This window comes from Podarcis melisellensis (genome assembly GCF_964234715.1).
Source record: "Podarcis melisellensis genome assembly, chromosome: 3".
NCBI lineage: Eukaryota > Metazoa > Chordata > Lepidosauria > Squamata > Lacertidae > Podarcis > Podarcis melisellensis.
Genome location: NC_138530.1, coordinates 40,526,705 through 40,549,400, shown reverse-complemented (window position 1 = coordinate 40,549,400; position 22,696 = coordinate 40,526,705). Strand labels below are relative to the sequence as shown.

At 38.3% G+C, this 22,696-nt stretch overlaps 1 protein-coding gene across 3 annotated transcripts in view; it reads right to left on the bottom strand.

Annotated features, from left to right (window-relative positions):
* Positions 1 to 22,696, bottom strand: part of STRN (striatin) — a 54,665-nt gene that overhangs the window by 15,507 nt on the left and 16,462 nt on the right. The window contains exons 5-12 of one of the 3 annotated variants that reach the window (XM_081905365.1): positions 22,499 to 22,666; positions 16,815 to 16,950; positions 16,265 to 16,400; positions 12,441 to 12,551; positions 8,563 to 8,649; positions 7,901 to 8,044; positions 3,417 to 3,553; positions 1,299 to 1,474 (exon numbers count right to left, since the gene is read on the bottom strand). In XM_081905365.1, the coding sequence (XP_081761491.1) occupies positions 1,299 to 1,474; positions 3,417 to 3,553; positions 7,901 to 8,044; positions 8,563 to 8,649; positions 12,441 to 12,551; positions 16,265 to 16,400; positions 16,815 to 16,950; positions 22,499 to 22,666 (1,095 nt within the window). The remainder of the gene's footprint in view (positions 1 to 1,298; positions 1,475 to 3,416; positions 3,554 to 7,900; positions 8,045 to 8,562; positions 8,650 to 12,440; positions 12,552 to 16,264; positions 16,401 to 16,814; positions 16,951 to 22,498; positions 22,667 to 22,696) is intronic. The other 2 variants (XM_081905366.1, XM_081905367.1) reach the window with 2 other exon arrangements.

Genomic DNA, 22,696 nt, shown 5'->3' with positions numbered 1-22,696 from the left:
TTCTCATCATCCCTGACCACTGGTCCTGTGAGCTAGGGATGATAGGAGTTGTAGTCCCCAAAACATCTGGAGGGCTGAGTTTGCCTATGCCTGGCCTAAACTGACAGGACGCTTTTGAACACTTTTACCTCTACATGCACACTAAGTGTCCCTGACTCCTCCTCTTTGCCCCTCCCCACTTTTTATAAGCCACAGGCAGTCATTTCTTGTTCTGCAAAGTTTCCTTGTAAAAATCATAATCAAACAAAGAAAGAATAAAAAAGGACTGTGAATCAGCAAGAGCTGATTTCAGTGGCCAACCACCAATAGCCTATATACTGTGTAAGGAAAAAGACAAAAAATGTGGCTCTTGCAAAGCTATTTTATGTATGTATATACAGTATGTATTTATGTATATCCCACTTTTCATCATGTAGGTCTTGAAGAAGCTTACAAAACAACAAAATACACAATATTCAAAATTTTAAACATAAAACCTCTAAAACTTTAAAACTCAAGAATTTTCATTTTTTTCAAAGTAAAACATCTGAGAAGCATTCAGGGTGAAAAGGCCTCCTTAAATAAAACAGTTTTGACCAAGAGTCCCGAGATTTAGTAGGGGCAGAGATGGTGTTTGTCGAACTTCCTGTGGGAAGGGCTCCCCTCAATGATCCCAGTAATAATTAACTTGGGGTTAAGGTATGCTGGGCCTAGGTTATTCAGGGTTTTGTACACTAGCGCAAGCACCCTGAACTCGGCCCAATAGTACACAGGAAGCCAGTGCTGGTCTTTTAACACCAGTGTCATGTGTTGGAGGTAGTCTGTCCCCATCAACAGTCTACCCACAGCATTCTAATGAATATTTATAGAACCAAGCAATTCTTGTTGCGGCAACAGCTGCCTTTTTCTCTTCTTCTTCTTTTTTTTTTTTGCTGTAAATACCAACTGATCCTTCCTAAGATTCTTGATATATAGAAGAATACTGAAGACTATGGGTAAATTCCCTTTTCTTATAATGGCAACAGGTTATTACTTAAAGAGGACCTTTATTTGCTTTTATGTAATTCGATATGATACACAATCACATATATACACGCGCCATTTATTAGATTTATAAATGTTTATAAGGTTTAAATCTAACTGGCATGCATTCTGGAAGAGAAACAATATTCCTTAACCCAATAAGTGAGTCAGCAGGTAATATTTATCCTTGAGAGGATTAATCAGGCCTAAACTAGTCATTATGTTGCTACCATGTTTCTACAATGATTAGTCTAAAAAATTAATCTCCACATATCTTTTAACAATCACAATCTTACTTTTTTGCTGGAGATGTTTTCTGTAAATTCCACATTTTTAATGTATGGTCTTCGGATGCCGTAATTAACACAGGTTCAACTGGATGGAAAGCAAGACCTCTTATTCCATCAAAATGACTCCTTAAGGTGAATTTGGGGTTCCAGGTCTTCCTCAGTGCATCTTTATTGTTTGCTATCTGTGGTAATAAAAACAAAAGCTTCAGTTTAGCCAACGTGAGTCAGGGAACTATCAAAACAGATGGTATTTTATTTTCCTGCTATCAAATGCAGAGTTTGGACTATGTGACAGGAAAAGTAACAAGAAAAAATAGAGATGCAACTGTTTTTTCCTATTAAAGTTAACCCTCCAGTCTTTAAAGTCAACAACAACAAAAAACCATCAAGAGCTGCACGACCTGTATTTTTTCATTCTAACAGTGTTGCCTGCAAAACAGCGTGAGATGGAACCTTGAGGGGACAAGCATTCTCTTTTAAGAAATACACAGCATGCCTTATGAATAGTTGGCAGCTGTATCAATAAACTTCAAGCTCTGCCCCTCATTTTCCTCTTTCCCCCTTCTCATCAATTTCTCTTTGCTCTGAATTATTACGCTTGCCTTCCCTTTCTCATAAAAGCCTGCATATATTCTTGGATGTCCACATACTTTCTGCCCTCCTCCCTACTATTTCATCCACACAAGAGGTGGCTTCTTTAAATATCTGCAAAAAGAGCTTCATTCTTATTCCTTCTTTAAAACGTGCTTTCACCGTTTATTTCATATATATTCCACTTTTTCATCCCAAGTAGCTTGCAAAATGGAAAGATACAATCCGAAATCACTACATTAAAATACCAGATGAAAACTGTAATACATGTACAGCATGGAACAGCAAAATACAATGCAATCATTAATCAACAATGAACAGCTGGCAAAATAAGTCTGAACACTGCTCCTGAAAAAGCCCTTTCTCAAGGCGACACCAATGCTAGTGAGATAGAAAGGAAGGCCTCGGCTGATGACTCCAACAAGTTGATAAATTCATATGGAAAGTAACCCATTCAGTGCCTCTGAAAAGCTTTTGGAAGTGTATGCAATAAATGGTCAGCAATAAATCATTTATCTTGGCCATGCATTGGAAAGAGCAGCCACATCCAATTTTAAAATAACTACTGCCACATCAGAGCATTGTCCTGTAAAAGAACATCCTCTACTTAAGACAGCTTTAGGTAGTTCAGGGATCAGCACAGCATAGACATCATTTGTAGGACTGTAAGCAGATTATACTTATGAGAATCGATTGCTAAAGAGATAAATGGCAGAGCGCCCTTGTGAATGCAAGCTTTCATATTCTTGCATGTTTGCATGGTTGCATGTTTTATTAATCTTACATGTTAAATTATTATTTTTCCAAACTATGCATTGTACAGGAACACAACATTCTAGAAGTCTGGTCACCAAAGGAACCATACTATTAGGTCTGGCACCTAGGATAGAGAAAGAACATTCTCCCTCCCACTGCAAAGCGAAGGAACACGGCTGCATTCAAATGGTTGAGCTGCCGAGGTCAGAATTGCCTATAGATGGCACTGCAGCCACTCCAGCCATGTTGCTTTGCATGTCTTTACAAAGAGGTAGCAGATGCCCTATTGTTGCCACAGTGCTCCTCAACTGTTTCACCAATGGAAGGGTTTCGGAAGAAAATCAGGAAAAAAGGTGGGGAGGAAGAGGGAACGAAAAAGCAGAGGAGGAAGCAGAGATCACAGAAGCGAAAGAGGGAGTGGAGAAGGCTGTAGCAGCCAGTGAGCCAGACCTTTGGGCTTATTGTGACTTTCAGAGCATCATGCAGCACTCCTACCTTGAGGAAATGCCCTTGTAAACAATCCTATAAGGTAGATCAAAAGGACCATAGCTCAGTGGTAAAGCACCTGCTTTCCATAGAGAAGGTCCAAGCCCCAGCATCTCCATATAGGGCTAGGAAAGACTCTGGTCCAAAACACTGGAGAGCCTGTGCCAGTCAGTGTAGACAGGACTGGGCTAGATGGAACAATGACTCATTATAAGGCAGCTTCTTCCTATTTTCCTATCACAGTTTTTACCTGTTGAAAAATAGAGGCAACAGTGACAAACTAGCACTTACATCGTACGTCAGAGAATCTGCCTCGTTGGCTACTGTTAGGCCTGCTAGTTCCCCAAGACCCAGCTCGTTTTCAAGGGCCTCATCTGTTCCCATAATGAAAGACTTTCCGGATGAAGGAGGGAATGTTAAAGCTTCCACTGAAAGAGAAGAAATGAAAGTTAAGTACTCCATACAATCAGAAGCTTGGCATAAACAGTTCAATTGAAATTCAGTAGAGTAAGCTCTTTACAAAACAAAGTGAAATTAACATGCGCAAATCAGCACCAGCAGAATCTAATTTTTGCCAGAAATAAAGTTCTTAAATACACATACCTCGGAAGCTGATTTCTTCAGAATTGTTCAAAACAATTAAGCACTACAAAAGGAAATACTGTTTGGCTGATTGCACTAAGATTTGTGCAAGAGACTTCCAGGGCCTATTGGTTCATTACAAAGGAAAACGGTGGTATGGATTTGACTCTTGCATGCCCACCCCTCTCCCACCCAATTTCTTCAAGTGTTTTGTAGTTCTAGGGAAGGATATATATTTTAATTGTATTGTTTTCGAATTTATGTATTTGCCACCCTAGGCCCCTTTGAAGGAAGGTAAGGAGTAAAAAATTAATACATACATAAATAAATAAGGTGAAAAGTAATTTAATTTTTTTAAAGAATACTGAAACAAAACAAAATCACAACGGACATTCATTTTTTGTTAATGAAAATTAGTAACTGAAGAGAAAGAAGAACCCAACTAAAGATTTTTCTTAGCAGAGCTTTTTCAGTGGTGGCTCACCTTGTATGGTACAGCCTCTACAGTTTGCTTAGTTGTCTATTGTTATTATTATTATTATTATTACTACTACTACTACAAAGTGTATGTACAAAAGTTGAACTATTTGACAATATTTGTATCAAATATAAAGCCAATTTAAATATTCATATCAATATTGTACAAGAGATAATACTTGCTTTACATTTTTTGTTTTTATTTTGCTTAGTTGAAGTTGCCATTAAATCTTATTACCACTATTTTAAATGAACAGTGCAACTTTTTAAAGTACTGCTACAAAGCATCTGTTATTCCTATCTGATCTCATGCAACTATCTCCTGTTTTGTGCATTTTATAATTTTGTATTTTATGTTTTATTTTAAATTTACAATATACTTTGCAAGTGGGGGATATAAATATTTTAACAAATTGTTTCCACATAGCACACTGGTGCTAGATTCAGTACAAAACTGGTAATATGTACAGTGGGGCAGGAGGTGAAAGCAATTGTCAGGAGATGGCCTTTGCACTTATTCTGGTTTTAAGGGGAAGAAAAGTAATCTTGGGATAGTAGGAAGAAAAGAATGGCATCCATAGAATTGATTTGAGAGGTTGAACCTCCTTGTATAACACTCAGAACTCAGGGACAGCCAATGAAATTGAATGTTGGAAGATACAAGAAAGAACTTTGAATCATAGAACGGTAGAGCTGGAAGGGACCACAAGGGCCAATTAGTCCAGCCCCCTGCAATGCAGGAATCTTTTGCCCAATGTGGGGCTTGAACCTACAACCGTGGGATTAGGAGCCTCATGCTCGACTAACTGAGTCATAATGCATAGTTGAACTAGTCTGGTAACTGGGAGGAGCCACTGAGACCACATAACACCGGTCCTGAAAGACCTACATTGGATCCCAGTACGTTTCCATGCACAATTCAAAATGTTGGTGCTGACCTTTAAAGCTCTAAATGGTCTTGGCCCTGTATACCTGAAGGAGCCTCTCCACCCCCATCGTTCGGCCCACCCTGTGGAATGCCCTCCTTTCAGATGTCAAGGAGATGAGTAATTATATGACACTTAGGAAACATCTGAAGGCAGCCCTGTATGGTGAAGCTTTTTAAGGTGTAATGTTTTATTATGTTTTTATATATGCGGGAAGTCGCCCAGAGTGGCTGGGGCAACCCAGTGAGATGGGCGGGGTACAAATAAATTCTTATTCTTATTCTTATTAAACTATGGAATCCACTCCTACAAGAGGCAGGGGTGGTCACTCTAATTCTGACAACTTGAAAAGATTAGACAAATTCATAGCGGAAAAGGCAATCAATGACTACTAGCCATAGAGGCTAAGTTCCACCGCGTCCTCTGAATACCAATTGCATCGCAGGTGGGATGAGTGCTGTGCTCAGGTTCTGCTTGTAAGCATCCTTTGGAGTATCTAGTTGGCCACTGTGGGACCAGAGTGCTGGACTAGATGGGCCTGATCCAAGTTCACTCTGATGTTTTCAGGTAGTCCCATTGATTCCAAAGGGAGAATAAAATATTCAGCCCAAAATTCAATGGGGCCAAAAAGGGGGTGGGTCACATTCGTATTTGCCTAAAAATAAAAATATTGCATTCTGAATGCTAGGAAAATGCAACGAAGTAAAAACAGTACATGTGGCGGCCTGAGGCCGGGGGTCACCTGTAAAAGCCCTAAATATCGCCGTAAGTTTGCCAAAACATCAAACACCCATTCAAAAACCGAAGGCAGCCTTCAGCCCAATTGTGTGAAGGTCAAAGCAATGCTGAGACTGAAAGCTCAGGACACCCAACTGAACAATCGTGGGAAAACTACCACCTAGGCCTTTCCAGCAGTGAACCCAACATGGGATGGGGAAAAAATGTTCCAAGCAAAAGGAGATTTCCCCCCACTTCTCCAAGTGTTGCTAAGTAACATTTTGTCTTTCAAAGCATATATTTTAAGCATGTGGGCTGTTGATCGTTCAATGTTCTGCTGCACTTGTTCCATGTAGTGTGCTACATCCACTTCTTAAAATGCAGCCAACAGAAGCTGTTTTAATCAGACTAGTAGCCATTACATGACAAATACATATTTTCTATTTATAAATATGCCCAGATAGCAATTTTAAACAGAGGATCCAGTTCACGACTAGAGCAATTGGCAACTGGGAGTTTTCCGGACTGGTATCTAACAGCGTTCACGTTGGAGGCATTATTACCTCTGAGGCAGAATCAGCTGCAACTTCTGCAACTGCAGCCTCTCAAAAAGTGTCACCCACAATAACTGAAATGGAAAGACCCCATGGGGACGTGCCGGTCTACACAAATGGTACCTTCATTTGAATGCGGGTCACGAGATGCTCATTGAGTGTAAACTGCCCCTTAAACTTAGCAAGGTTAAGTTTAACATGAAATCAAAAGGGCTTTCTTGGAAGACATGTTAAAGAAAACCAATTATTTAGCTTGTTGACAGTGGAATGGTGATGTTTTTAATATAAGCCAAGGGGGAACTGTTTTCAGGACTTGCTTAATTTTCCCTCCAATATCTATCAACTAGAGACTGGTGCAAAAGATAAGCACCTAGAATTAAAGTCTTCTGAATCCAAACATTTATTCTGAGCACCAAAACTTATGTAAGCTCACAGTCCTTCCACACAAAAATCTATTCCTGGCTGCTTACTTCTCTTCACCCACCCACCCACCCACCTGCCTTCCTTTCTTTCTTCCTTAATATACTACTTGCCTCCAATTTTCTTCATTCTAGCAGCATAATTTAAGAGGGTCATTTTGTTGCCATTACTAGTCAGAAACCTTGTCACTCTGCTTCAAATCATCCAGAGCTTCCAGTAGATCCAGATCTACCATTAATCCACTCCTGCTTTATGTACTGGTAAGGTGCATTAAGCGTTGGTTCTGTAATTTGCCATGTGCTTGAAAAAAATGCTAGCAAAGTTAAAATTTTCAGGACACAGTAGTCTTGCAATCTTTCCAGGGCACTTTACTCATAAGAATTACCATGCACAGCAGCAGATTTGCAAAACTGAAAGACTAGTATATATACAAAGGAAGGATGGAGCATTTAATCAACTCTTAGTTGGAGAACATTTAATCAGCTAAAAAGATGCCCCCAAATATTTGGATAACAGTTTGGGGGAGATTTCTTTTTTAAGAGAAATGTATATCATATGTATTTGTAATACAAATAATTATAAAAACTACAGGTAGGAAGCTCCATCCTGTGATTTCCCCTTTGTTTTCACATAGGAAGGATTATTACTTCTTGTAAGGTTATGCTTGCTACAACATGCATCATCTAAAAATCATCTTCGCTTCAGAACACATATACAAAGCTGACAGAATAATAGGCAAAAGCTCAAATATCAACTAGTTCAGGTTCCTTTAATTCAGGAGTAGGGACCCTTTTTGGCCAAAAATGTCAGATTGTTATTTCCCCCAGCCATCAGACCTGTCGGGCCTGAATGTCACAATGATGTCAGGCGACTGCAAAGGCCTTCAGAAGCACCTTCCAAAGCCCTATTTTGCAAGCACCACTTGATCAACCCATCAAAGGTGCCTGCAAAACACCCTTTCAATTTAGGGCCCCAAAGGGTGTAGTTTGGCCAAAATGGAGAGGTCTGGCAGGCCTGATTAGGCCTCAATTTCTAAAGCAATAGCTCTTATGCACCCCTTACACACACTTAACACACACACACACACAGCAGCCCTCACCTTCATCTGTTCTATTGATTTCTTGTTCAATAAGCCGTGAAGTACTGGATCTGGTGAGAGACATGGCTGACTGTTGTAATCCAGGCAGATCATCAACATCTCTCAAGTTAGCAAGCATATCTTGTAGTTTTGACCTGTTGGGCCCTGGCCAAAAACAACAAAATGTGGGGGGAAAGTTTTGCAAACATTAATAAAAGTAGTGTTACTATTAACTAACATGTTGCACCAACAATAATGACAATGAGTGCTATTTATAGCAAAAGAAAAAGATGAACGTGAGTCAAATAATGATTCCTACTTCCACCAGTAACTACATTTATGGCATGAAATGAAGTGCTTTAAGAAGGAAGTGATGGAAACTGAGGTTTTGCACACACACACTTCTGTTCACTGCATGGACTTGCTTGAGAAATGTAAAATGCATCCAAGTGACAGCAAATAAAACAAAAAATAATTTTATTTTTCCAAAGACTGTAACACTTGTGAGTTACATTTGTTTTCAAACTTTCACAAAATTGTGCAGGACTGTGACCGTGCCACAATCTAAACAATGACAATTACTTTTAAAAAATTGAAAAACAAAAACAATCAAGCAAGAGTCGCTGGTTTTGTTCTCCCTGAAACTACATGTGGTGAAAACCCATGCCCTTCTCAAAACTTACCTGCATTTTGCTCCATCATTTTCCCACATCCCTGTTTTGACTGTTTTATATAGGACTGAGGCTGAAACATATCTTCGGTAGTTTTTCCTGTTGTAAGTTTAATTAAGAATGGGAAAATATCTTACCCACAGTCCATAACCGTTTTTCCTAATCTACTAAATAATAAAACTATTTCTAGTCACCTTAAAGTGTATTCTAAGACAGGTCTGAACTTGGCACACTTCACAAGGACTTTTTACAACAGCCTAGCAGAATCACAGCACTTTCCTCAAATTATTCGGTCCAAATCCTGCCATAATAATAACAATGATTTGTAACGACTGATATTTGTTTCAGACAAACAATTCAGGATTTTGCAAGACTATAACAGAAGTGCTTGTCTGCAAATATACAAAATTCTATAGGTGTGCACACTCATTAAAGCTATATATGCTTTACAGCTGAACATTCATGCCCCTAGATTTCCACTTTTAACCTTTCTGTCACCAAATATAACTGATTTATCACAGTTACAAACTATTCTTTATTATGCATAACTGATGCATCTTCCAAGAGTGTTGGCCCTGAGCAGATGCTTAATTTCTGTAATGGCAAAACGCTACTTGATTTCATTTAATTAAGATTCATAACCAGTTATTTTTCATATTGGGAAAAGCTGGGAGAGGGGGAAGCAAATTCCATTCTTTCATCCATCACTCTTGTTTAAACATTTAGCTCTTTAGTTCAGAAAGAATAGTGGCAAGGTTTTAAAACCCAATTTGCTTATACACATAATAATTTCCAGTCAAAACAAATGCTTCATCTCAAATTTAAAAATCTATTTCTTTTCTGCTAGGTATGCCACTCTGTTGAGCACCACTTTCATGCAGTCCTCTGTGTTTTAGTTTTATCTCATCCTGATCAATAGTTTGCTACTCAACAAATGAAACACATTCCACCAATCATGACCTGCTTGGCATTTGGCAGCCCCCACCTCAGTTCTTGTAGTCTCAGGTAGGGAGCAAAAAATAGTTTTAAAGTGAGAGCCTCTGGCAGGCTACACTAGGGACTAACCTACACTGGTAGGTTATAACATTAAAAATGTGTTATAAGAATGTGACACCAGGGGGCGCTGCAGAGCTGCGAGTCGCCAGCAATGGAAAAATGGATTGAGTGATATATAACGTTATTTTTAATTAATGGTTTTACAGATCAATGTAGCTCCAGCCTATGTTGCTAGTGAGCTGGATTCAGCATGACGAGTTGCAGAGGCCCATGCTCTAATGCAAAGTGCCATAAACTCCTGTGGCCTATGCTACCTATGATATTCAGACCACGTATCTATCCATGTTCTATGCATGAGTCTCAACATTTAACAAGCTTGTAGTGAGTCCCAAATTCTGATATTTTTTTGGGTGGCGAGGAATGAATGGAAAAGGGAAAAGCAATTTGCCAAACCTCACAAGGGGGAATCTAGTAAAGAACTTGAATTACTAGATCTTGGAGCAATGACTAAGGCAAGAGCATATCCCCTCATACTATGGGCCAACACCGATGAACAGGAGAATGAATACTCCTGAAGTAGGCCTTAGGATCAGTGGATAGGACTTCATTAGGCCAGAGTAAAGCCTATCTCAGTCCCATTAGCTGAATTGGGTGGGATGGAAGAAGCCTTAGGGTTTTAAAACAAAACAGAATGTGGCAGGCTGCCAGGAGATCTGGACATTGTCCCAGAAAAGTGGCTAACCCCTAAATGATGTTTTAGAGGAATACACGATGTACAGCACTTTGAAAGAATGGTTTGCAAGGTGACAGGGACAAGTTACTTGTGTTATTGCTGCTGAAGCATTTCTCCATAACCAAAAAACTTAATAAATTGGATTATCCACTTCCTTCTTTTCAATACTCAGATGTAGAATACAGGGAATCAGTGAAGTGGTTATGCTTCAGTAGAGCACTCTCAAAAAATTCAAGGAGGGAGACCTGCAGCTCCTCCTCTCCCTACAACATCTAGGGGAAATACAGGTAAATTGCCAGGTATCATATTTTAGAGTTTACCATAGTAAACAAAGCAGAAGAAATAGCTGATGTAAGGAGGACTTTCTCTCAGGTTTGTAAATGCATGATGAATGAGTATTGCAATTTGAGCAACAAAATAGAGGAATATATTCATCCAGATTTCAGACTCTATCGTGCCTTTTGCCATTAGGCCCACAAGTAATCACCAAATATATTTTAACACTACCAAAATTTGGTACTGTGATCCAATCATAATATTTTTTAGCTGAAAAATTATCTGTTCTATGATCTTAACAGTGCTAACACTACAAGGCTGCACAGAACAAAAGCCTCTGCAACATGCTGAAAGCTAGCATTTAGCAAAGTCCTCCCCAAGAATAATGGGGAAAACTAATACTGTAATTTTTAAATGAATTTTGCAAAGACTAACATTAAAAATTAAGCATCTTTTTTTTTTTTTGTTAATCTTGATTTCTGTGTGCATTTGTTCCATATAATTGCTACCCAAATTTTCAGAATACAACTGCTGTGTATGACATATAAACCTAGGATTTCCATATTAAACATCCAAAAGGGTTGCATTGCACATTTTGAGCACACAGCTTCTATGTAATGGATTTATATTGTAAGAGATGTAACACAGAAAGGAAGTATGACACACAGGGCTAGAAATTAAACTTCAAATACTGATCCAATTGTTTGCCTGGTATAAAAATAGCACTCAACCAAATTAGGCGAAGTTTGATGAGGACTTACTGATATTATTAAAAGCCTGGTAAGATTCCACCTCCCCCCATTTCGAGCCCTGCATTCAAATTATGAGGATAGCATGACTTGCATGTAGCAAACATTACAAAGAAACAAGGGTAGAAATTAATTTGCTTTTATCTTTCACTTCTAGTTAAGGGTATGTCCAGACCAAAGATTCAGTTGTCTGCTTTTCTCATGAGCTGCTCTTTACAGGTTTGCACTATATATATCTCCTCTTCTTCTCCAGAACTATATTATTTCTTTTTTTAAAAAAACAGCAACTGCTAAATATATGCACTGTACACCCCCCTATATACACACCCTAACTTCTCAGATGTGCTGGGGGGGTGCGTGAGGTATTTCCACTGGATGGCAAAGTTTATAACTTCATACAAAGCTGTTTGCTTTGTTTGGAAGGAGTTGTCTCAGGGCTGCCAAAGGGAAATAAACAGTTGAACATATCGAGTGATATAAGGTTAGTCCAAAGGCCTGTGCATGGCAAGTAGCTTTTTGCATACTATCAGAGCATTTTTCAGTCTCCCTCAGTTTCAAAAGCGTTTTGCCAGGTAGCATCGGGGAAGGCTGTTCAATAAAAGCAAATGCAAACCCAAATCCTTGGAAATAGCTGAATGGTTCTCCTGATCCAAGTTGCATTGCCCACTGTAAATGACAGGGTGTGCGCACAGACTAAACTAACTTCAAAAATTAGATGGAATAATTAGCAATCATTTTCTGAAGCATTAAGTTCTGCACAAAGATTCCCAGAAGTACAAACCAGGAGAGATCACACAATCAACTACAGCCTCTATGGTCTCTAAGTCAAGCAAAAATTGGCTGGTTTGGACAAACCTTAACAAGAAGTGTTTTATGGTAGCCAAAAATTAAATATTAATATTTTAAAAGCATCCCCCCCAATACTTTATCCAACTGGATAAAAGCAATGACCCCAACACCTCTGGATTTTAAGTATCATTAATTTCCACCCCTGGTAACTGTGAACAGGAAAGCAGTCAGGAGCAGCAAAGTAAAAGAGTAAGTAGTTTGAGGAAAACATTGAAAGAAAGATAGTATTGGTGAAGTGAAAAGAGGCAGGAATTTATGAATTTTAAAGTGCAATGTTTTCCACTTACTCTTCACCCCCTTTTTCCCCTTGCGCTCCTTTTTGTATTGTTCCTTCAGTTTGGTTATTACTCCCTGGTCCACATTCCAGGCTTCAGGCATGAGACACTGGTCTTCCTTTTCTAGACAAAGTAAAACAAATGAAACATCCTCTTTATGTCATTTATTTATTTGATACTGAAGAAGGCAGCAGCTGCTGATCTATAAGTAATTTATTTACAGTATTTTGCACTGAAGGCAGCAGAGGTTGCTGATCTATACATTTGGGGGTTTTTTAAGGCAACAATAAACAGTGCTGCAGTTGAAGGCCAAACGGTATGTGCTTCTTTTCACATGTCTACCTTGTTCATATGGTGAGGAAGGGGGAATGCTGTTTAGCAGAGCAACGCCATGCCTTCCCTCAAGTGTTGTTCCAGCTCCTTTTCTCTGTTCTCAGCTCACTGCTGTTATCAGTCAGAAATAGGATAAAAGCTGCTGGAGCAACTGATTGCAGACAGATAAAGCATAAGTGGGGAAAGAGTTCAGCGCTCCCCTTGCTGCACAGCTTGTACTGTTAAAAGTAAGATCCGCCCACCCCTCTCCACTTTATAAATGGACTGAGCCAAAATATGAATGTTGGCTCCACCACAGCTCAATTGAGCCTAAGTGCCATTCTATTTCACTTGTTCAGAAGCCTTCAAAAATGTAATTGGGGGTTGGTGTTAGCAATAGCCAGTTTCTGATCCCAACCCTTTATTCATTCTGAGTGCAAATATTTCATTTTTAATGTAATTGGTAATTGCTTCAAACATTTGCCTTTCAGTCTTCACTGTCTATGTTACTTGAGTCTTTGAATACCCACTTACTTTTGACTGGGTTTCTCTTATGTTGCGCAACATAGATAAAAATAAATTACTAAAATTCTTTAGTAAGAAAACGGGCACACCGCTGCATTAGATAGTAACAGAAACAGTAAATCTAGGCATTATTCTTCAATGTGGGCATGTCTCCTTTCAATAATGGTGTTCAAGAGCTGTAAGAATAACCTGGTCTCATTCATACAGTTCAAATTATGACATTTTACACCAGCTATAGATAGCAGAAGGCACACAACCCAGAGGTCCTGTGGTTCCACAAACCACACTTTACACCAAGGCTGAATCTTAGGCTGCATCAAAATAACAAGCACCTCCCAACTAGTGTAACATGAAAAAGCAAGTGGAATGAAGGTACTTTAAGCCCAGGGGTATCATCTAATAATAGGTTCATTTAATAACTGATTTGGAGACTGCCACATTACTGATCCTGCAAGTCAATTCGGAGTAGCAAAGTCTACCACAGGACTTGGCACATTTTCATACCCATGCTGGTGTCGCATAAGCCAAGTGAGCATGTTTAACACTTGCAAAGGATTCCATCTGAAAGCACACTTAAATGTACGTTCTGTAATGACATGTAACACAGCGTTTTGGGAACTGTTTTCCAAGCGCAGGCTGAACTTCAGAAGAATTTTGCAACTTGCCATCTGCTTATACAAGAGTGTCTGTATTACAATGAAGCCAACATGGAGTATTGTAACATCATCATCATCATTATTAAAATTTCTATACCGCCCTTCACCCAAGGATCACAGGGCAGTTTACAATATAAAAACACAAAAATGCATAACATAGTAACAAAAACTAATACACCCCCCAATTATTATTATTCTTTACTCTCATCAGCAAGAAGCCAATAAAAAGGTACAGATTGTTTGTGTTTCACATCCCTGATGCCAACCACCTGACTGTGTTCATGTCAGGTGCACAACACTGCTGCTACCTCTGCAGATCTTATGAAATGGCATTCCACCTGTTGTTACCTTTTTGGGAGGGTCACAAGGAGAAGGGAGTTGCTATAATTACACATAACCCCAGATATTGTGTAGAAATGGCATTCTGACTTGTCCTAACGTGTTTTTACCTCTGGTTATGCATCACCTGTGAGAACACATTTAAAAATTCATTCAAGTGGCTTTTTGAAAAGTAACCTATTCCAGCGTTTTGTTTGTTTTTAAAGTCTGTTTGTCACATGAGGCAAATCTTGCTCTAATAAACTATATAGATTACTCAGATGTTTTCTTTCTTCCATTTCTGAATACTGATGCACAACAGTATCCAGCTCTCAGATTTCTCGTTCATAGCATATGCATACTTACCTAGGATTAAGCCCCACAGAAGTTGGTGGGACTTCCTCCAGGTAAAGCATGCATGTGATTGGGCTGCCAGAGTCAGTGGAGCATAAGGTATGATGGATTCAACCTATGCCATTTGAACAGGTGTGGGAGAAAGAAAAACAAAACATAGCCAGATGTGGACAGGATGGAGCAGAGGAAGTTCAGCAAATGGCGGTTACAAAATTCAAAGGCTGGGAAACTAAGCAAAAAGTGATCGTCAGGAAGCAAGTAGCTAATAAAGTGGGAATAGATGCAGAGTTTACAACAACAATGCCGGATAAGAAGGACCAACCAATCATGACTGCAACAGAAACTGGCTAAGAGTGAAGTAACTGGAGTATCAGCCAGGGAGGAGAGCTCCCAAGTAAAGGAGCATCTCTCTCTCTCTCTCTCTCTCTCTCTCTCTCTCTCTCTCTCTCTCTCCACACACACACACACACACACACAGCCCCAGAGGAACAGCAAATATGGATAGGTATGAGTTTATAAAGGATTACAAGAATATCTGCAGGAAATGGGTTAGTATGATGGACCCTTCAGAAACAGATTGTAAAGGCAAAGGCACCATTTCAATCCCGTTTTGAATTATTTGTATTTGGCCACTCTGGAAGAAGTGAAATGCCATCAAGGATGCCATCAAGGAAGTGGCAAGTAAAAATAATGTATATAACAACTGACATGTAAGGAGACAGATATTCTGCATTTTAGACACCTGCTGAAAACTTCTCTGTTTACTCTGGTCTTCCCCAGTTGTATTTTGAGTTTGCAGAGATACAATCTACAAAAGAAGCTAAATTATGCTTCATAGTTTTTATTTGATTGATCTTATATTATTTATTCTTATGTCCTCTTGTTCACCACTCACAGATATTCTATATTAAGCATTTTATACATTCTTAAATATCAATCTTGGTCTGGTAGGCAAAGGGAGTGCGGAGAATGAAAGTGAACCCAACATGCAAAACTGGCTTCAGAAGGAATGGGAAGCCCCAACACTGCATGTCAGACTGGCCACTTTGCCCTGACACAGGCTCACATTGTCTGCCATTTCATTCTGTTTTTTTACTCTACCATTTCACCACCTGAAGTCATGAAGCTAATGCCAAAGCAGACTCTGTGGGGCTTATTCTGGCCCAAGGGCTTTAATGCCGAGAAGTATCAAGAAGTGGAGGTGGTCTATGTCTTGGTCGTTCTCTTATGTAATGAGACTGAACCAAGCGTTGTTTCCTTCTTGGCCAACCCATGAAACACACAAAGTCATGACAGGCACATGACCTACAACATTCTCCTACCTCTACAGCCAGTTTCCGTAGCATTGCATGGCTAAGACACCATGTTCCTAAGGAGTTAGAAGGTTTTGTATGATGTTTTAGTGGCATCCCCAAAGAATAGCCAATTTCCTTACAGAACAGAGTTTTAAAAGTTACATCTTACAACTAACTCGAACTATTCATAGAAAATGATAACTTCAATAAAATTGTTTATTCTATCTAGATAAAATACAAAGGTGGGGAGGATCTGGCAGGGTTTGTGTCACCCCATAGCTACAGCAGCATATCCTCAACAATATTACAACTGCTACATTTTTTTGCATTTAAACAAGTTCCTGCATTTCTGAAGAATTCCTTTTTACTTCCTTACCCCAGTCTGTGCCGTCTCCTGAACTTCTTGACTCTCCATCTCCTTCATCGGATGTAGCCAAGAAATCAAACTCCTTCAAGGCCTCTTCAGTATCTCGGTCTTCACTGCTATCTGATAGCACCCTTTTCCTCACAATCTATGAAGGACAGAAAATGAAATGAAACACTTGTGTCTGTATTATTTCTACATATCCCTGCACTCTAGGGCAGACGGGGACACAAAAGAGAAGGCTATATACATCACTGTTAATTTTAAATTTAACTTCAATACTAATGTACTATATAATCTTTAGAACACTAGGGAATTTAATCTCATTTAATCAAAGCCGTGTGTAAATCGTAGAGGAGGAGGCCAAGCTAGGCTTCTTTTAATTGGACAGGAGGTAGCAATACAGTACTAGAATACTATTTATCAGACCGACTTGCAAAAATGTGCCACAATTAAATCCTTGCATTTGCTCACACATAAGGATTGGAATATATGCCATATCATGATTTTTAAGATCCCTTCACTGAAAGTCTTGTTCTATGATTAAGAGTTCTCAGCCCACCGTTGAAGTGTCCATGATTGTTCTCTCTCTTCCATCAATATCATCATCTTCGTCCTCATCACTAAATTCTGCTGCAGCATTTTCAAGGAATTTAAATGTCTCTAGCAGCGAAGCAGAGTCTGTCAAATCTGGTTTCCTAGATAAAAATTAAAATAGCATCAAAGGGTTATTTTGTCTGTTTTTCTCTCTTCATTATGTTTAACAAAGCCAAACGCACATAAAAAATATAGGGGAAATGATATAATTCTCCAATGGATCTGCAATTTCTTTTTAATATATAAATGTTCTTATTTATTTTCATAATAAAACCAAACATTTACAACAATATAAAATTTGGCATCCATGTCATTATACACAGCATTGGTTTGAAAGAGTTTTATCATTAGTCCACGCGATCTCTCTCTGTGTGCTACTGGAACTTCAGTTTCACATTCATAAATGTATATTGCGGTGCAAGACAAAAACTAGAATGAGTCTCATGGCACCATCATGACTAAAAAAAATGACAGTACACACTCTTTTATAGACTACAGTCCACTCCATTCAATGCACAAAGCATAACTCTTGGTTTGAAGATATACACACACAAGCAAAGGGGAAAACTGTAAATGTTTTGAGTTAAATTACAATGAAATATAAAATGTATATTCTGATAATTCAATTAGAACTTAAATGTATGCAAAATATGCAATGATACTTCACCACAGCAGCAACTGGTTGATTACTCAACAATGCTAAGATGCTTCCATTAATGTGTTTCATTACCACTTAACTCCAGCGTCCCCTATTTTCTTTTACACGTGTGTGTGTGTGTGTGTGTGTGTGTGTGTGTGTACATACATACATACACACTCCTCTGTCTATTTAGGATTGAAATTCAAGCAACTGGAGTTCACAAAAGATTGTGACATAGCGAATTTGTTAGTCTTGAATGTATCATAAGACTTAAACAGCTATTCCTATGAAAAATGACGACGAAGGGGCCTTTTATTACATTCTGGGCTGGATCCAGAGATCACATGAGCAGAGTCCCCTGGTGCCCCTAAAAATGTGCTCAGGAAGTTAAGAATCCCCTCTTCCTCTTTCTGTGAATGGCAGCCTCCACTGGATTGCCAGCTCTTCCATTTGCAGAAGGCTACCTCTTGATCCAAACTCTTTAAATTTATTTACCACGCTTCGTTTAACATGGATTCCACTTGAGCAAACACTTTGAAAAGTGAAAATTTGAAATTATCCACTTTTAGAAGAAAACGCACATACAGCACCACAAGCAGCACTACTTTTGAAAATGAGCATATATGAATCCACATTTCAACAGACTAGCCAACCACTACTAATCAGCAATATCACAATTCTCACATTGATACCTGAAATTGTCTTCTTTTGTCTTGAGATTAGAAAGCAATGTCTTCACTGATATAGTTAGATGCTTAAACCTCCAGTTTCTAGATTACTACTTGGGACAGTGGTGGGGGAGTTTGTTTGTTTGTTTTGAAAAGAAGAAGAAGCAACTTGCTGGATTTCAAGATTCTCAACACAAGGTGAGGGGGACCGTCTTGGACAAGAATAAAATAAATGAAGCCGCAACTGCAGCTCCCCAAACACCTAGCTTTACTGATACTTTCTTCAGGTTTTCCTAAATAAACTAATTGCTGTTTTCTTCATTCACTTAGTAACTATTAAATACATTTTCTCTTATCCAGATAGTTGTATTGTTTCTTTTTCTGAAACTATGAAGAAAGTTGAGAATAAAACACTGCTGGATCCAGAGTTTGTTATTTTGTTCTTAAATGTGCACAGTTTCCAGCTACAAGCCTCTCTTATTTAACCCGTCACTTGATTCCGATTACTAGTTAAACACTAAAATGAGAGAGGATTCATTATTATTTCTACACTGCATTTTCATTTAAAATATAGCTTCAAGCATACTAGGAGGCTGTGTGGGTAACCAAGGCAGTTGCAAACAAGCAATTTTTCATTATGCAACAAAAGGCAGTAAAACAAGGAAAACGGGCCAGGTCATAATTAATGCCATGTCAGTCAAGGTATAGAAAAATGTAAAGGAAAGTTAGCAAGGCTACAATTTTTTAAATTTGAAATTTCAAGAAAAAATCCCATGCATGTTTGTCAATATATTAATAAGGCCAATAGTGCAATCCTATGCTCAAAAGTGCATAAGATTGCAGCCTAAGTGTCTCAAAAGTTCTGGAAACATACATTCAGATTTAACTGTAAGCCACCCAGAGAACTTTGCTATTGTGTGTCCTATAAATGTCATAAAACATGTTGCCTTCTGTGGCTAACTAGCACCATATTGTAGAAACGTTACAGTATAACCTTTTTTCAGAGATGTATGAATATTTCTGCATGTGGTGGCAGAAAATAATTAAAATAGCTGCCTGCTCCTAAGTCGTGTCTGCTTGGAATCTACGAATTGGATATAATATTTAAATAGGATTTATGCACATGCAACTCTACACACATAATTTTAGGGGTAAGGCTAATGCCAATGAGGCCCACATACATCTGAAGTTGAGTTTAGGTAAAGATATCTATGTGAAAATGAGGCAGTCCAGGGAAGTGATAGGTGCACACAGAGTGATCCTATTCTCCACTTTATGCAGACTGTACACACTGGCAGGTATGCATAAATGGTGGACATGAAGCAACAGTAATCACACTAACACTGTTAAAGCAAATTTTTTGCTAAAGAAATGATATTCACTGTCCCATACAAGTCTCAAGTGATGAACACATTCTGAATTCTTTTATACACACTGCCCAACAAATTATGCAAATATCACATTGATTAATGCAAAATTCTTTTAAAAGTGCAGTTACAGTTTACTGCCCAGATAAATAGAAATATCACAATGTGCAGAATCTTAATATTGAAAATCAGATAACATCACACAGAAAAATCCAAGAAGTATCGTAAGGTTTATCTTTTAAAAGTAATAATCACATGACATGTACACTTATTCTTCTATTACATACGTTACACAGAAAAGGGCTTGTTACATCTTTTCTATACACCTTCCTTAGGTCTTATCTGAATTTTTTAAAAAAGGATTTCAATTCTATAGTTTCTTTGTCTGATGATGACTTGAGGTGGAGAGTAGAGACAGCAGAATAGCAGAATCCCTAAAACATCAGAAAGGGCGCAAATGTGGAAGAGACTCGGATTCAGCTACAACTTTTATTATTTATTTATTATTATAAGCCTAAGTGCTCATTAATATTCCCAATAATGCTATGAACAAGAGACCCCTTCTGGCATTCGGCAAATCAACTTTGTGATGTCACACAGTCAAGTCTAATTGTCGCATGATGTCATCACTAAGACCATTCCATGTGAGATCAGGAAACATGATCTTCACTTTGAATTGGCTTTCTGACGCTGTAATGCAGCTAAATCTGATTGGCTAAGTGATGTCATCACATTTACAACATGATTCTTGACTGGCTTTTGGTCAGTCCCAGAAACATCAAGTGGCAGTAATAAGGGAAAAAAGCACCAAAATAGCAATATAGAACCCTAATGTTCTGCTCAAAGAAAGTGGCTTTCCCACTTCCTCCTGCCTGTGCAGCATCTTGTGACCTCAGAGCACACTTCATATTGTACAAGAATCTGCAGCTACTGGCCAGGGTGGGCAAGATCAGCAGAAACCTATGTCACTCCTTGGGCAACTGGAAGTGTTTTCAGCCCATGCAAGTTGTTTGTTTTAGCTGAAACACAGGCAGAAAATAACAGCAGGAAGTCTGGAACCAGGCCTTCAGAGTGGTGGCACCTACCCTTTGAAACTGCTTCCGTTACACAACAGAGAGGCACCATCTCTGTCATCTTTTAGAGCCTATTGAAGGCCTTCCTTTTTCAAGGTTTTAATCCCAGTCTGTATCAGATTTGAAATTGTTTTTATATACAGAATTTGTTTTTAATTAGTTTCATTGTTGAAGTTCTCATTGTGAAGTGTTCTGACATATTTTATGGGAAGTGATTCATAAACAGAATCAATTAGATCAATAATAATAATATATGCAAAGCGCTAGTCCTTGGGCATGTTAGTATGAACTGGAAAATACCTGGCACAACCTTACTCTTAAAATGTAAGCTTAAAAAAAATCAATCTCAGCTTTCTAGAACAGAGAACTTTAAAACTAACATTACTATTACTGCAAGATCCTTTAACAAGTTCTGATATTTGTGTACATTCAGCTTTACCATGAACCTCTTGGAAGGAATTCCAAATTAGAATTGAGTCAACTAACAACTTTTATCAATTATAAAACTCAATTTGCAAGACAGCTGAAAGGTGCATTTTCATGAAAAAAGAAGTAAAGCATTTATTGCTTGAAAAACACCTTAAACATATTACCCAGTAAGATTTACAAATGTTTACAACAATGCTTCAAAGTCAATTTGAAAATCAGAAATGTTACATGGGCTGAGCTTTATTACTGCACACTGTGCATCAGATAGCAGAACAATGCAGTTCCCCCAACTTTTTACTTAACTTGCAAAGGAAAAGGTAACATCATTAAACTAAAGAAGCAGGTATTAAAATGAGAACTAACTGGTATCCCACACAAGGCTACACCCAGTTTCATTTGCTTTTCTTCTGCCAAATATGTTAATGACAAAGTGCATCTTTTACATCCACGGCAAACACTGGAAATCCTAGATGTTAATACAAAGGTTAATTATTTTAGTGTCCCCTGCTGAGTTCAGTCATGCTGAGCTGTGGTACTTATCTTTTATAGCACCAGTGTGCTGATCTGAAGTAGTGAACCATTTCTTTCAGTAAACATTATGAAACATGTGTGAGTAAGATTATAACTGTCAAACTATCAAGATAATGTTTCCACTGATGGATTCAATATCTTCCAGGATACATCCCAAGTCCACATGATGCTCTTGAGTGCAAAAGTTTTCACTGGGATCTGTACATTAGCAAATACATTGACTTGCATAAAATTTTCCATGGACAGAACAAGTAATTCTTCTTTAAGGAAGCATTATGACATTTTTACATCACCTTAGAAAGCAGCAAATTAAAAAAAAATGCTCTTGAAAATATTTTCTTGTCTTTTGTTATTTATCCCTGCTGATTTAGAACTACTCTCATAATAGTAAATAAGAACACACTCTTATCAACAGAGTTGTCACCAAAGAAAAATAAAGAATTCCACAGGAATGGAATCCCCTGAACCCAAAGTTCATATGAACAATTTAAGTCTTTTCTCCCTCCAGTTTCCATCCAAATCTGTTCTAAGCCATCAGCAAAATTACTAACATACATTATGAAAGTACACGCAATTGTTGTGTTTACAGTTTGGGATGCAAGGGGCATTTTACATCTCAGGACATGACACTTCTTTCAAGACTTGCATAATATCTGTTAGAAGAACAGGCTACTCACAGACCAAACAATGTCCTAAATTGAGTTGATGTAACCTACTAGAGTACTTTAAAAAAAAATGAGTCCACTAATTTTCCTAGACTAAGCAAATTTAGTTGCTTAGCTTACAAGGAACAGAATGAAAAATTCAGCAAATATATGCACAACGTTGAAATGTAATAAACTGGTGCAGTATATGACACCACTGGAAAATTTACTTAAGTACATTATGTTCAAAAGCATAATTTGTACCACTGGAAGCATCCCACTGTCAAAAGCACTTACCCAATCATCACCTTTTCTTTAATCTCAGCATCTGTGCCATTCACCATTGATTCTTGGTTTTTGTCATTTTCCCTTTCTGGACCATCACCTGAGAGACCCAGTAAAGTTCGTACCCGCTTTGACTTCACATCCAGTATGGTGTCAGTGTATCCCACCTCTTGCAGATATCTGTATATATAGAAACCATGTCAATTGCTC